The sequence below is a fragment of the Citrus sinensis genome, chromosome 9 (assembly GCF_022201045.2).
Source record: "Citrus sinensis cultivar Valencia sweet orange chromosome 9, DVS_A1.0, whole genome shotgun sequence".
Classification (NCBI taxonomy): domain Eukaryota; kingdom Viridiplantae; phylum Streptophyta; class Magnoliopsida; order Sapindales; family Rutaceae; genus Citrus; species Citrus sinensis.
The window spans coordinates 29,830,298-29,846,462 of NC_068564.1; the positions used below are offsets into that span (position 1 = coordinate 29,830,298).

The 16,165-nt window shown below is 36.4% G+C and overlaps 4 protein-coding genes across 5 annotated transcripts; 2 read left to right on the plus strand and 2 right to left on the minus strand.

Moving 5' to 3' along the window:
- Nucleotides 1-1,658: 1,658 nt before the first annotated feature.
- Nucleotides 1,659-5,609, plus strand: LOC102626590 (probable flavin-containing monooxygenase 1). Its single transcript, XM_006474622.4, has 5 exons — nt 1,659-2,148; nt 2,584-2,824; nt 4,366-4,544; nt 4,636-4,985; nt 5,077-5,609. The coding sequence occupies exons 1-5, from the start codon at nt 1,726-1,728 to the stop codon at nt 5,417-5,419; spliced, it is 1,536 nt and encodes a 511-aa protein (XP_006474685.1). The 5' UTR covers nt 1,659-1,725; the 3' UTR covers nt 5,420-5,609.
- An 86-nt stretch (nt 5,610-5,695) lies between these two features.
- On the minus strand, nt 5,696-7,606 carry LOC102620446 (peroxiredoxin Q, chloroplastic). The gene is made up of 4 exons (XM_006474535.3): nt 7,259-7,606; nt 7,004-7,141; nt 6,581-6,670; nt 5,696-6,089 (listed from the first exon to the last, which is right to left on the minus strand). Exons 1-4 carry the CDS (start codon nt 7,457-7,459, stop codon nt 5,871-5,873), a joined length of 648 nt encoding a protein of 215 aa, XP_006474598.1. The 5' UTR covers nt 7,460-7,606; the 3' UTR covers nt 5,696-5,870.
- A 190-nt stretch (nt 7,607-7,796) lies between these two features.
- Nucleotides 7,797-9,876, plus strand: LOC102620154 (uncharacterized). The gene is made up of 2 exons (XM_006474534.4): nt 7,797-8,118; nt 9,508-9,876. The coding sequence occupies exons 1-2, from the start codon at nt 7,949-7,951 to the stop codon at nt 9,641-9,643; spliced, it is 306 nt and encodes a 101-aa protein (XP_006474597.1). The 5' UTR covers nt 7,797-7,948; the 3' UTR covers nt 9,644-9,876.
- A 160-nt stretch (nt 9,877-10,036) lies between these two features.
- Nucleotides 10,037-16,045, minus strand: LOC102626296 (respiratory burst oxidase homolog protein E). 2 transcript variants are annotated; one of them, XM_015529071.3, is made up of 14 exons: nt 14,873-16,044; nt 14,589-14,748; nt 14,200-14,248; nt 13,751-13,864; nt 12,578-13,006; nt 12,087-12,470; nt 11,895-11,990; nt 11,606-11,721; nt 11,312-11,479; nt 11,068-11,221; nt 10,779-10,982; nt 10,534-10,662; nt 10,306-10,384; nt 10,037-10,174 (listed from the first exon to the last, which is right to left on the minus strand). In XM_015529071.3, the coding sequence occupies exons 1-14, from the start codon at nt 15,411-15,413 to the stop codon at nt 10,065-10,067; spliced, it is 2,733 nt and encodes a 910-aa protein (XP_015384557.1). In that variant the 5' UTR covers nt 15,414-16,044; the 3' UTR covers nt 10,037-10,064. The 2 variants fall into 2 exon arrangements, with proteins under 2 accessions (XP_015384557.1, XP_024953287.1); XM_025097519.2 differs by lacking the exon at nt 13,751-13,864 and having other exon boundaries at nt 14,873-16,045.
- Nucleotides 16,046-16,165: the final 120 nt, after the last annotated feature.

The window sequence follows — 16,165 nt, forward strand, 5'->3', positions numbered from 1 at the left end:
ATTTAATAGTGTTAGTTAAAAAGTGGCTAGTTGATACAAATTAAAAAAAAAAAAAGGTGGTGCAGAGAACATGTTAGAATTTTTTGATGGTTGGATAAACATAAGGTAAAAAAGAAATGGTGCAGTGATAATTTCCCTATATAAAAGTTCAAATGGTATATGTTTTTTCCCATTAGTAACACTTGAATTTTCATGTAAACTGCATATCAAATTATTGTTATCTTATGTTTTAAGGAAGATATGTCACTGCCCGACATTGTTGCTCCTAAGATGTTCTATATATATATATTAATTTGAGGGTCAAATTACTAGAAGTGGAATCTTGAAATTGCGGTAGCAATTTCATGGTGCCATTGAAACTGTGAAATTTTCAACTTATACTCCTCAATCACATGGCAACATGGCATTGTAGCGTTTGAATTCATAACCTACTCGTCAAAATTCATAGTCTCTACTTAAGCGTGGTAAAGGGGGCACCCGTTCAAAGTTTTGTAACAGTAAATGGTTCGTTAACCTGTTTCTGTAAAATATATTTTAAGGAAAGCTAGCCATTATTTCTCAGTGACGAAAAAATTAATTGTTTATAACAAATATCCAACGAAGAACTTTGAATTATGAATTCTGACTCTTTACCAACAAAAAGATCACTACTGCCTGCTGCGCTACAGACTAATAGTTGTGGTAATTAAATGGACTTTGATTTTATGCTCAAGTTTGGAAATTATTCTCCATTCAAAATGCATAAACTTTGCAAGTGAATCTGCCTATCAATTTCTTATAACTTTCTTATCTTCTTCTTGGATGCTTCATTAATATGACAATTCTTTTTCCCGTTTTTCTTCTCACTTTAGTCCTTTTTTCATTGAGCATCCACAAATTTTAGGCAGGGAATTTATTGTAGCAAAGCCCTGATTTTTTTGCGATATGCCACGATATTATTAACATCACTTGTCTAAAATTTAATGCCACGTGCAACAAAGAAGGCAACACCACGACTCACCAACCAATTTAAAAACTGGTCAAACTTAAAGTTGATTAACATGTACGAGTACAAGCTAAGCGTTAAAAACATTAGATTTCAGTGGATTCAATTTTGTCACTCGAGCACAAAATGGAAGCCAATTAAATCTTATAGCTGCTCACTGTCTAAAAGCACATTTTTAGAAGTCTATTTTGTTGTTTGTACAATAGTTGAAAGTTTACTTTAGCATAATTCTGAAAAAGTAAATAACACAAGAACATATACAAGGGAGCCCAGTAAAGATTAGGGCAAAACAGAATGGGAAACTGGGTCCCCTATATAGCATTACATAATCAAGAGCCAAGTCACTCAAGAGGGTTGTCGGATTGTCCAATACATGAGGCCGAGAGGCAAAGAACCATAAAATCCACAGTAAAATTGGCTTCACAATATATATTATATGCTGTATGTTTCGCATATATGAATCATACAGAGAAAATTAACTTAATTTTGTCACAACGAGATTCATATATGAGGAAAGTTCCACAAAATAACTTACCAATTTCACATTACAGTTTTATATTACATAAAGACGGCTGAGAATCAGTCCTGTCAATAGCTTTAAAGTCCAACCATTTCACGTGCTTCTCATCGATCTATAACATCCATCACCACTCATGCACTATAAATACATGGTTTCTCAAGAACTTTGTATTCAACTCCATTCATCAAAACCTCTCTGTTCTTAAGAAATACCCACACACATGGCCAATTACTCCAAAATTGCCATTATTGGAGCCGGCGTTAGCGGTTTAGCTGCGGTTAAACAGCTCCGGCACCACAATCCGGTGGTGTTCGAGGCCTCGGACTCCATAGGAGGAATCTGGAAAAGCTGTTCTTATAATTCAACTAAGCTTCAGTCGCATCGTAGTGATTATGAGTTCACTGATTTTCCTTGGCCTAATAGAGATGATCCCGGCTTCCCTTCTTATACTGAGATATTGGATTACCTTGAATCTTATGCCAAACACTTTGATGTGTTCAAGTGCGTGAGGTTCAATTCCAAGGTGGTGGAGGTCCGGTTCACCGGTAGCCTCGAAACCACTGATTCTGGTGGCAACCTCTTGCCGGCTGGCCATCCGGTTTGGGAGGTTGCCGTCCAAACTCACAATTCCAACTCCATTCAGGTTGTTATTTATTTTAACTGTTTTCAATCCTCTAAATATTCAATTTTTTTTTTTTTGGGTAGTCCATGCCTAAATATTTTCAGCAACAAAGGTATTAATTAATACAAGAAGCTTGACGTGCATGATACGGTTGATATGCATGCAAGCATGCACGAATACATATATGTCTGAAATTGTTTTATGTCATATCATAGTGAGTTGAACTATAAAAGTATCAAATTTGTAACCAAAAACTTGACGTATGTAATGAAATATTTGGAAAGTGTAAATAGATATATATATGAATGGAACCAGCGTATCATAATCATTCTGAATACTAGACTTTATTTATTTTGCTTCTCAGTAATTGATACATAGTGATAATAATTAACTCGGCTGGAAAGAGAACATTTGAGAGCTAATAAACGTGTGTGAAATATTTGCATGAATTTTCAGCGGTATGGCTTCGAGTTTCTTGTTGTTTGTACTGGAAAATATGGTGACGTACCAATAATTCCAGCTTTCCCAAACAACAAAGGGCCTGAGGTGTTTGAAGGCCAGGTTTTGCATTCCATCGACTACTGCAAACTTGACAAAGAAGCTGCTTCTCAACTTCTCAAAGACAAGAAGGTTGCAGTCGTGGGTTTCAAGAAATCAGCTATTGATTTAGCCAAGGAGTGCGCTGAGTCAAACCAAGGTACCTATACCTAATTAATTAAGTATGTAATTTTAAGATTTGTGAGGTAATTAACACTCGTTTAGTTCTTATATTTTAAAAAATTATCTTAAAACACCTTTTATAGTTAAATATGTTATATTTTTATCCTTGTTTTCTTTTTGTTTTTATAATAATACATTTTGCAATAATGTTCTTGAAACTAATTTTTCAATTAATCTATAAAAATTTAATTAGTAATTATTAGAACATTAACAAGAAAATATCAATATGAAAGAACTAATATTTCTATACCCGTGCAACAATCTTGATAATAATTTATTTATAAATTAATTAATATCACTCAACTTAAAAGAATGATTAATATCCTTGCAACAATTTTACTAATAGTTATTAAATTAACAAATTAATTTACTAAATTAGTAATAAAAGTAAAATAATAACATAAATTTTGAATTTGTGAAAATTTTATGTTATTTCACAAATTTGTGTTAATTTTAGGGTTGATTTGATAAATTAATATTTTTTCTTTTTATTAATATCCTCAAAAAATGTAAGAATTTTGTTGTAAGGATATGATTATATACATATATATATATATATAAAGAAAGGGTACGAGTATAACGTATTTAACAACATGAGTGTTGTAAGGTATTTTTAAAATGTAGAGATTAAACGATCACTTAAATCAAAAGATAAAAGATTAAATAAGTATTTATTCAAATTTATGAATAACGCATGTGCAACTTCTTTATCGCTTAATATATTAGCTTTAGAAATTTATGATAGACGTCGCTTTAGAAATTAATTATTAAAATTGCTTTCTTGCTTCTTCCTTTGTTTTCCCATGCATCTTGGAAACAAACAGGTTCCATCTGTTTGTCCGCACTCTTAATTTGTTCATACGCTGGTGGAACAAATGGGGGTGAAATTCATTTGGACCAGTCGGTCCAAGGACAAGTAGTGAACAGGATCTGATGATTTTCCACGTTGTCCATATGAGTTGAATTTGCATGAGAAGTCAGAACATTCGATTGCGTGGTCAAGTGTCAAACAAGTAACAATCAAACATATCTTGTCTAGCTGTCCTTGGACTTATTGACTGTATAGGTTTTCAAGAAGAATTTTGCATTTTACAATGGGATCGATCCGAGAAAAACATCATTATTGACCATTCACAAAATCATATATAATTCTGTCTCCTCATTTAGCTGTTCTTGGAAAGTTCGATTATTCAACTTAAGAAACTCCTGCGATGGTTAAAAAAGAGTTTGAGTTGGAATCCCGCTCACTTGTACAGGATATATAATATTTAAGTTTCCAGTCATAATATGCTTATATCTTTTCTTTTCTTTTTTTTTTTTAAATAAAGCTTTCTTTTATATGATTATTCTTAAGATTAAGCAAAGTCAAGAAGAGGGAGAGACTATGATAGATAAGATGGATGAACCTTTAATTTATTGACTGGTCATATGGGTTTCATATTCATTTAAATTCATTTTTGTTTCGAGACAGCTAATTCATTATCTGTTATTTATAACTTGTATATGTATTTAAATTAGGACCAGAAGGGCAACCGTGCACTATGATTGTAAGGACTACACACTGGACTGTACCTCATTACCGGATATGGGGTTTGCCTTTCTTCATGTTCTACTCCACAAGATTTTCTCAGTTTCTCCATGGAAGCCCTAATCAAAGCTTGCTCAGGACTCTACTTTGTCTCCTTTTATCTCCTTTGGTGAGTTCACATTCTTTAAAAGTAGATCAAGTGAAGCTCCAATTTGTTTTACATGCTAAGGGTAACACTACATTATAATAATTCTGGACAGAGGCGCGGAGTTTCCAAGTTCATTGAGTCCTATTTGCTATGGAAGCTTCCATTGCTGAAGTATGGATTGAAACCAGACCACCCATTTGAAGAAGACTATGCATCTTGCCAGATGGCTATCATGCCGGAGGGGTTTTTCTCTGAGGCTGAAAAGGGAAAGATTGTGTTCAAGAGAGCTTCAAAATGGTGGTTTTGGAAGGGAGGACTAGAGTTCGAGGACAACACTAAATTGGAGGCTGATGTTGTGATTCTTTGCACCGGTTATGATGGCAAGAAAAAGCTCAAAGCTTTCTTACCGGAGCCTTTCCAAAGTCTGCTCGAGCACCCTTCTGGTCTTCTGCCTTTATACAGGTGAGCTACACATTTAAAAGCCCTTTTGGATAGCACTTGCCAAGTCTCTGACTGGAAAGTAACATTGCTGCATTATCTAATTTTCTGGCAGGGGAACCATCCATCCACTGATACCAAACATGGCTTTTGTGGGATACATTGAGAGTGTTTCAAACCTTCACACAGCGGAGTTACGCAGCATATGGCTGAGTCGACTTATTGATGATAAATTTAAGCTTCCCAGTGCAGAGAAAATGCTTGAACAAACATCTAAAGAGATGGAAGTCATGAAGCAATCAACAAGGTTCTACAAGAGGCACTGCATCTCTACTTTCAGCATCAATCACAGTGATGAAATTTGCGAAGAAATGGGATGGAATGCTTGGAGGAAGAGGAATTGGTTACTTGAAGCATTTAGCCCTTATGGTAGCAAAGACTACGAGGACGAGAAATAAAGAAGCACCTTAAGCAAACACAGTGCCATCCAAAAAGTGGGAGATACTTATTTTTCCTGTTTATGTTCTTTCATTTGTATTACCAAACTACCAAAGAGTAGATAAAATGAAAATAAGGGAAAGATTTTGTATAGGTGATTCACAACCTATATGACTAAATAAAGTTAATGTATCTAAGTTTGCATCTTAATTTATGCTCTCTGAGCCTTGAATTTTACTTCTAAATTGTGAGCAATTCAGCATAAACACTATGCAAAAGAACTGACATCTCTACTGTGACAAGAAGTATCACTGATTTTTATTTCCTTGTTAAACCAGAGTTGTTCAACTTGCTTGAGCTGAAAGTTTAATATTTCTTATTTCAGAAATTGAGGGTCTAAACTCAGCTAACAGCTTCGTTAATTACAGAGGATTTTGAATCAAGCATGAACAAGGCAATACATTGAGATGTTCAACTGCTTTGAAGAAACTTCAAGGTCTCATCAATGTGTTTTTCAGGTTGGAACTGGTTGTTGTAGATGAGCTGAACCACTCCATTCTTGTCAAGAACGTAAGTCTGTCTCCCAGGCAATGATCCAAAGAAGTCTGCTGGAACCCCCCATTCTTTCCTCACCTTGTTACCCTCGTCGCTCAGCAATGTATATGGAAGCCTATACTTTTTTGCAAATGCCTATATTCATTAAAAAATGGTCATTCCTAAGGCACGATTGGCAATATTACAGAATGAAAATAATATTAAGGTCATCTTAACCATGCAATGTTGGTAAGCTAGATGCTTGTTGATAACTTGATATTGACATGGAAGAATGATTGACAAGATTCTATCCCTTAAAACAGGACAATACAACAGAATTACATAACTGTGCAGCTTCCTATTAAATGCTAACTGAACTAAAGGCAAACCTAATGACAGTTCAGCCAGATTAAGAGTTAAAAGAGCTTTCATATAACTTATTTGGTTTACTTAAATAAGCATAGAACTATACAAGGAAAGGTGCTTGAATAGAGCTGCATTAGAAGATAAGTTATTAGTTTGCATGGAAATTAATAAACTCAGTTGAAAGGACTCGTTTTTGTTTTCATCAAGAATTTCATTTCGGGAAGAAAGAGGAGGAAATAATACATTGCCTTGTAGCTGTTCCAATAACTGAAATATCTTACCTTGTGTGACGATGAATCATCACCACTAATCCCAATAACCTCAGCTCCTGCTTTCTTAAATTTCTCATAAGAATCCCTAAAAGCGCATGCCTGCAAAAGTATCACTCACATTAGATTCTTCAAGACGTCAAGGTTGCATATTTCCTTGACGACTTGTCTAACTTAATGCATATCTCTTTACATAATCAATCAATACAAGAATTCACAATAATCAGATATTTTACTTCAGTTACTGGAACCCCTGAAAGAAACCCTTGTACAGAACCATAATCAAGCAGAGGAAAAATAAAATCTTCTTAGTTCTCTTCCTCAAATCCCATTTACACTGGCTAATGAAGAACCAAAAGGAAAGGGACGGAAAGGAAAGGAGTATCAAGACACAAGAAAATGAATAACATTAATAAACAGGTGAAAATAAAGAACCTGTTTGGTGCAGCCAGGTGTCTCATCAGCAGGGTAAAAATAAACAACCACGGGCTTCCCTTTAAACTTGGATAGGCTCACATTCCTGCCCTCTTGATCTTTCAATGTGAAGGAAGGAGGCGCCTGTCCTTTGCTCACCTGTTATATGTGACATATAATATATATGTAACAAATAAAAACAAAATTAATGACAAGTAACAAGCTGCGACATACAAGTTGAGTAAACTTGATGACGAAGCAATGCCATTAATGTACCTTGGCAGAAATGGAAGTCTTGAAAGATGTGGAAGATGGGATTGGCAAGTTGGAAGAAAAAGAGAACCCGAGGCCATAAAATTGAGACTGTGATGATGATTTGGAGGGAATTGCGAGGCTTTGGGAAGGTGGGGTTCTGGGAGTTTGAGTGGGGAGAAAAGGTGGGAGAGTGTGCTTTGGGAGATTCAGTGAAGCAGCCATTTGAGTGGAAGAGATAAGGCTCTTGATGATGTCAAAAGCAACGTATGCACAACGTTTGAGTGTTTCTTGCTTGCTCGCTAGTTGGAGTGTATTATTTTACCAGTTGTTGTTTTGTTTGTGGAAACATGAGGCAGATAAGAAGCTGTGGCGCTGGTCAAGATGAAGATGGAGATAGATTGGGATTGGCCTTCGTCGTGGATAATTGCAGACCCCAATCCCCTAATACATGATTAGCTTGAAAACTCACCATTAATCTAAAATTAAAAAAGGCGCATTCTTGTCATTGTAGAGACCTCAGGGAATTTTCTGAAAACGAGTAAAAATACATTGACACCCCTTTAATCGCCGAAAACTTCAATTTAAACCCCGACTCCCAGTCACTGTAAAACCCAAAACCCTAACCTCACGACGTAAAGAGCGTGCGGGCGGTCTTGTTGAAAGTAGTTAAATTGGTTCCACCATCTCCAAATTGCGGTAGTTTCAAGAGAAATGGAGGGATTGCAGAAGTTTTTCAGTAAAATTCCAAAAAACGGATCATCAACATCAGGCTCTTATTCTTCTTCTTCTTCTTCTTCGTTAACTGAGGCTGGTAGAGAATTACAAGGAATGGTTGCTGATTGTTCTTCCAGTGAACCTGTTATCATAGCCAGAGGTTCCAGGTACGATTATTGTTTTATATATATATATATATATATATTGTCTCAGATTCGTGTTTTTTTTCCATTTGAATGGCTAAGATTTTTTCAAGTTAGTGTTTTTAGGTGATTTACGCATTGATTATGTTATTTCCATAAAACAAACTTATGTAGAAATTGGAGTTGATGATGAGGAGATTAAAGGGCTAAGCGAGTCAAAACCCGGATACATATGCCTGTGGTCTTGGTTTAAATTGTGCAAATTCAAATTTTTGCCTGTTGCTATCATGTCAGACTAAGTGGTCTTGGAGATACATGAACGTAAACCATTAGGCATAGGGATAATTTTTGTGCAACCTTTTGGATTTGCATAATTTATGAGTAACTTTCTGATAATGGCATTAGTTGATATATGTTTTATTTTATTTGTTCTCTAGTGCCTACCATTTTTTTATTTTTAACTTTTTAATTTAGTTATTGTCGGAATGCAGTAGTCTTGAGGTAGAGATGTGTGGATGAGGTTAGTGTTGAGACAAAAACCTAGTAAGTTTTGTATAGATTGAGACTTGTAGCTCGATTCTTCACTAATTCCATACTGGGAAGAATAATTGTTGGGAGTTGTTCATATCACTTTTTATGTCGGACATGGCCTTCTCCAAATTGGTTAACAATGTTACTAGATCCAAAAACTGGTTAAGGGTATGTTGTCCTGGAATGAAGCTTAAAACGGATTGTGTCAGCTATTGAAAGTAAAAATAGAAGTGTTGAACTGTAATTTGAAACATCCAAGTGTTGAACTGTAATTTGAATCTCAGGATGTTTCGTTTCAAAGTAGGAGTGTTGCACTCAAATTTGAATCTCATTAATGTTGTGCTATTTATTGGATGCTTTTGATAGACAAATTTCTTTAACTGGAGGTATGTAAATTAATACTGCCACTGATATTCTAAATTCCACTTTTTAAGTGTTTTGGTTTGTGAATATTGGCATTCACTCCTCCAACCTATCAAACATCTTTATTTCGTGATTCATGGTCTCTTGAATCAGATTGACATGAACTTTTCAGTAGGCGGCGAAGAACACTTACAAATGTACTTTCCTATTGGTTTTTGTGCCTTTGTTGTTTAAATTCCTCTATGCTTTCATAGCCTGAACAAGTGTTTCCGACTACCTAGAGGGTATATATGTTAATCTAGTTGGTTGCATATTCCATTTACATTGATTTGGCTAAAAGTGCCTGCTGGAAAGAATTTTCAAATAATTTTTCATACTCCTATCAAAGTGTACTTGTATGTACAAACTTATAAATTCAGCACCTAAGCTCCTTAAATTAGTTTTATCTGTGAGCATAATAAATTTTGGCTTTGTTCCAATGGAAAGAGAATATCTTCTTACCGTTCTTTCTCTTTGCAGACAAGTGGTGTCACTGTGGACCTGCTCAAAGCTTTGCACGTTTTTCTTTGTTGCTGGAGTCTTTGTTGGTTATACGCTTAAGCGACGTGTTCGAAGCTGGGCTTCCAAACTCCTCAGGAAGTTGAGAGATGATTGATACTGCCCAGTCAGTCATTTGTATATTTTTCCAAATTTAATGCTGTTGTTAGACTCCCACTTGTTGTTAGAAGAATTTCACAGCAAGGTAGTTTACTTCATTGATATTTAAAGAACGTTATTTATTGACTGCATTTATGTTCTGATCTCACTTTGGAATACAGTAGTCAGTGCCGTTACATTTGATGGCACGTGATCTATACACTGGGTTATAACAATTAATGAATTGTTCAACAGCTTAGGAATTTGCATTTCAAACACACAGGCTTACAGGCGGATGCACAGAAATGGCAGAGATTGGGTCAACCTAAAACCCTTGACCTTTTTTCTGTAATTTTTTTAATTATAATTTCTCCTTTGTTGGACAACATACTCTGTCAACAGTATAATATAATTCTGTATACGTTTTACTCTTTTGTGATTCAGAAGTACTCCTTGTGGAATTCGAAGCGTGTGGATGTCCGGTGAGTCAGCTCATGCGATAGTTTCTTCAACTCCTTTGCTAACACTGGCATCCCACAGTAGAACACACCTGCAATTTATTGCATTTTTTATTTTAACATTGTTGTAATTATATCAAATGCGGTTTTCAGTCTAGATTTGAAACTCAACCTCAAACACAAGCATATTGATTTATTTATTTTTTTTCATGCATGTCTTTACCTATCGTGGCATTCGGATGTTTTGTAGCTACTCTGCTGAAAACTTCTTTCCAGTTTGGCCTTGCAAAGTGTGTCCTTACCTGCAAGAAATCAATTTCGAAAGGTTACAACTTAGATTTATCACATAAAAGTAAAAATAATTGTTGAAGGATCGGATGTAGTATTAATTGTTCACAATGGAAAGATAAAGATTATATTTGTTTATGTTAAAGGTAAAGTTAGATCCTACTCTGGTGCCAGATAAGATGTCGACTCCATGTTTGGCATGGTTAAGAGCTTGAACCATGGTGATCAAAGTTGATCTTGCATCCCCCTCTTCATAAACACTTGTTAGGTAGTTGTGCAGCTCGATCTGACCCTGTTCAAATTCAATATATTGAGACACTGAGTTATAACACTGTCCTTTTGTAGCTCGTTTATAGTGGCAACATTAAGTTATCATGATGAACATGAGTTAGAAGTGATTTGTATTACTTTAAGGTCCATTTCTGCAACTTGATCCATTACTCCTTTGAACCACTCAAATGAACCAGGCTCCCTGGTCACCCAGTAGAAATAAGCATTTCTAGTCCTCTGTGGTTTCTTCTTGCCACCTGCTATCATACTTGAACCTGGAGATGTATTTGAAGATGAATAGCTGTTCAAGCTGGCTGATCTACTTGAATCTGTGTTTGAGTCCTGTGCCATCAGTGTCAATAGAGTTGATTATTGGCAACATTTACAGAATACTATTTGCTTATTTACTTTAAAGAGTGGAATGTACCATTAGTTCCTCTCTTGTATTGTTTAAAAGATCTCTAAGTATGCTTATAAAAGGGGTAGCTCCAATTCCTAGTCCTACTAGGAGCAAGACATCGTAATTGCTATAGTCCTGTGCGGCTGCACCATATGGGCCATCAACAAGCAGTCTGGGTTGGCTGCACCAATGTATAATTTTGCATTAAAATCAAAAGAGTACAATTTGATCAGTAATCACTTTACATTTTCCTTATATGCAATGGACTTACATTCTCCTGTTGGTCCCACCTTGGCCAAATTCAGCCCGGCCAATAGCATATGTTGAATCCTTGTCCTCGGTGAAAACTTGCTTCAATTCATGCGTCCAGTCTCCAACAATTCGGATGTGAACACTCAGGTGGTCATCCCCTGGTGCTGAGGTAATAGAAAATGGATGCCTGGAAAGCATCAATACAAGCTATTTTAGTGCATGATGCATCTCAAAATGTTGCTTCTCATTAACACTATATACAGGAGAGGCCAAAAGGTTTAGATAATTATATGTCTACCAGAATTACTCTCACCATTCAAATGAGGAGATCGTAGGACACTGTAGAAAAATGTACTGACCGCTTCTGTACCTAAATCCATTTGGTTTTGACATAACTATGCTTAAAACATTTCCTGGTAGAACTGAAACCTGCATCGCACAAACCAAGACAATTATCGATTTTCTAAACATTATTTTACTTTGTTACCCGTGCTCTATATTTTGAAGCACTTTTCTCCCTCCGAAAGCGGTCATTTAAATGAATATTATTGTTCATACAAGCGTATCAAATGCAGAGGAATTTATATAAATAATCTAATTACCTTTAAATCTTTTGCAGAAAAATGTCCTGATCTTCTTGTTCGCAGATTCCGCTCTGCCACATAGAGCAACAATGGAGCAGAGATGTACATCCATGTCTGAAATTTGACAAATGGTTAGCACTTCATGATTGATTCCTCTGTTTTAACTTTTAATAAAAGTTACTGATTTTAATTTGCTCTCAAGGTGCTTACTGTTTTTTTATACCACTCATGTGCCAAGTACAAGAAATTTCCATGGACAATCAGCAAAATGTAGACGATGGCAGTAAGGTGATGTGAATACCAGAATGCATTAAAGCCTGTCAATCTGTTGAAAGGTGAAGGTAGCCTGACCCCATTTTTCCTAAATTTGTGTGTTGCCAGAGTGAATGCAATGGCCATTAAAACGACCATAACAATCCCCGTCACACCTTCAACGCCGGTTAAAAGGTATTTGTAAGTGGGCTTCTTGTTGTGGAATTGTGTAGACATGGGGGCAAATTCTTCTGGAGATGAGTTTACTAATCGGGGAAAGTCGCATGCCAGATGATTTCCCACATGAAGGACGACTCCAATGATTATGGCACATGCTATCGTCTGTGAATTAATCAAGTTAATATACTAAGACACTGTGTGCTCTGCGCAAAATAGTGTTAAAAATTTGTTTCTTACAGGGCAAGAAACAAGCTTGTTAAGCTTAGTACCTTATGAAAATTAATGTTGTCATCAAAAGGAACAAAGTATCTTGCTCTAGTAGACCGAAGCCAAGTGAGGGTATTTCGACAAACGGGCAGGAGTATCAGAGCCATGTTGAGCTTGAGTGTCTCAGCGGCGCCTTTAGCTGTGGTCAAGCAGTAGCCCATGACTTGAAATGCTGCCATGTTTTTATACTGGATGAATTTCCACGCAAAGAGCCCGGCCATTGCCATCATCCACAGCAACAAAATCCAACCTCTTTGCCAGTTCTCTAGTACTAGACACCGGAATGTAAAGCTTAATTTGCGTAATGCGCCCTTGGGTGTAAATGGACTCAAGTTCTGACTCCAGTTGCTTGTTTTGCTTGTTGTGCTAAGAGGTCTGCTATAATTCATGTAGGTGTCTCTTTGTAGCAGTAACGTCTCCAATTGCCATAACTTAGTAAATGGGAAAAGATAGTTAAATAACAACTATTAACCACTCGTACTACATGTTGTTAGACTTATTAGATAGTCATTTTGTATTGATTGGACTAAAAGATGATGAAGGCTTCGTCTCTGTTAATTCTTAAACGGAAAATGAGATGCTTTTAACCCAAGCCAGTTCTCCGTTTATAAAAATTTAAGCGAAATCTTGAATAAATTTTCTTAATGATAATAACATGCCGTTCAACACACATTGATTAGCGCTCATAATTGTCAGATTAATTATGATATGAGAAGTCAATTACTATATAACACGTGACTGACACGCTTACAAGGAAAATAATAATAAGTAAATTCACCTAATTCATCCACGCTTACAAGAAAAGAGGCAAATTGGATTACCTTTTAATATATAATACATTACATAAAAAGTTGTTTGACTTTCACTTTATAAAAGTTTATTTAATTTTTTCCTCTGTAAGACATACATAAATTTTAATTTTAAATAATGAAAAAGAGCTATATATCTTTATATATATAGAAACCTCGATAAAATAATTACATGGTGATGATTTTTTTGTTATACTAATATATAGTTTGTAAATATAAATTTCTTAAAAACATAAAGAAGCGTCACAAGTTGTAGTTTTAGTATGAAAAATTAATAAAAGTGAAAGTGATCATATTATTAATCTAACAATTGAAGGGAAAAAAAAAGGTTGGTAATTTAATTTAAATAATAAAAGTAGGTAATACCTCAATATATCCAAGATTTTCAGGATCTAATTCTTCCATTATCAAAGAAGCATATTCCTCAGCTTGCTCTTTTAACTTGGACAGCTTGTTGGCCGAAGCACTCAGCATTAAAAGCTGTGATTAAACAAAAGCAAAATAACGATGTTGAACACCACTTCAGCGGGTTAGCGTGTGCCAACAAAATTACATGCATCAAAGTATTTTAAAACAATTGTCGTGAATGGCACCACTAACACCATCACTGTATTTGCCTTATAATGTTCTAATTATCAACTTATTAGGATGCGGACTTCACCTAATTAACAACCCAACAAAAGAAAAAAAAAAATTGAGGATGCCTTCACTGAGAAGGACTTAATCCAAATATAATTTTACTGTTAATTTCAATTCAACCACTTAATCTGTACAAGTGTTTAATTTCCGTATAAAATATCGGCTAAAATTATTACCTCTTGCACTTCTTCTCTCGTAATTCTTCCATCTACATTGCTATCGGCCCTGAAAAGGCACAAAACAGAAAAAGTATTAATTTTTAAACTGAATTTAAAATGGGCAAATAAAATGATAAATGTAAAAAAAAAAAAAAACAGAAGAAAAATAATAAATAAGTCGAACTGGGGCAACGAAATCAAATTTGTCCCGCAGCAGGTAACGGCTCCAGTTCCCGCGATAAAACTCGGTTAAAATCAGGTGTTATTAACCGTATCACCGGAAGCAGATGATTCTAGCCAATCAAGATTGACAGAAATCACGTGATCAACTGAACGACTTCCATCACCGTTGATCTGTTAACCGACGATACCCAAACAAAAAGAGAAGAAGCGTGAAGCGTACGTACATGTCAAAGAAAATCTGAAGACGGGCGTCGAAGCTCTGGTCCGAAATTTGCAACCAGAATTCACGAAGCTCCTCTTTCGTAATTTTGCCTATCTTTTGGCCTCTCCGCCTCGCCAACGCATCAAATATCCCCACCGCAAACTCCTTCGTATCCACCATCCCTGTTTTGCCATGAATTATTTAATTGCAATTTAGAATAGGAAAAATGAAATCATAACGAACAAATCAGTAGAGAGAAGAAAACGAATCCGATTATGGATCAGTTTTGATTACTACGTAACGTACCAATGCATTCACCGAAATCTTCCCTCGCAAGCAACCCGTCCTCAGCTAGCGATTCGAACCTAGACTCAACTAGTCTCCAGAGCTGCTCTGCGTCGGAGGCGCCTGCCGTTTTGCTAATGAATCTCAGACCGTTGAGCGCTCTCTTAGCGCCCGATCTCGCCCGTTGAAGTCTCGCTTTGATCCTCCTCTCATCGCGCGCGGAAATCGTCCGTTCCTCAATATCCGACGACGATCCCGATCTTAGCCAGCCGAACTTCCGCCGGCTGCCGTGGCTCGACCTCGACACTCGCGCGGGAGCAGTTGGAGTGCTCACACTGCACAACACGACGGCGTCGTGTTCGAGCTCAATCGTGAGTTCGACTAAGTCCTGCGCTTGCTCCTGCTGGCTGTTCCTGCTCAAATCGTTGAGAAAAACCGGCAACATTGCTCCGCCCACGCCGTAGTCACTTGTCCGTCGTGACTGCGGGTCTTCGCAGTCATCTGGTAATTCAAACGTGCGGCCGTAATTCGATCGCGAGCTGCTCCTCGACAGAGACCGCATTTTTCAGGTTAGTAATTTTTTTTTACCCGTTAGCTTCTGTTTCTTCTCCTCCCGAACCTTTTTGAATTGATTTTACGCGGTTTTCAGGCTCAGAATTACTATTAAAAAGCACTATTAGATATATATATATATAACACAAACAAAACAATCTCAAGTCTTAACGCCTGCGCCGTGCTGTGCTTCGCCGCGTCGTGCTAATTCATTAGTTGAGCTTTTTCTCCTTTTGGTACTTAATTAATTAAAACTAGACAATTCTTCCTCACACACACACATTTTGAAAATTTCCTACAAGAAAGAAGCAAATAATATTAACACGAATACTATATATGGTCGAATAAAGCTGGCTGCGTTTAATTCATGGGCGCCAGAGAGCAGCTAGCTAAAGGGCAACTACGTCTACGAGTAAAAATGTGATCGATGAATATTTATCGGTAGATTGTGGGGAATATTTTAATTTAATTAAGCTGTGGCAAACAGAACAGATATGTAAAGCAAAGTAACAGGGTTTACAATATTTTAAACCGAGGTCAAAAGCGTAAGGTGGGTGATGCGACGGCGGGCTTATCGACTTCCTCTTGTAGTTAATCAACTAAGGTTTAATTGCCCTCGGGCCTCGCCCATTTACTAACTTCACTAACCCCACTCTTTTACATATTCTTGCAGTGTTGTGTTGTTAGTAACCACAACATTTCCTGCTGCTTAATGAGAGTCATATTAAACTCTCTTATTTAGTAATGTGCTGTAATGTACCT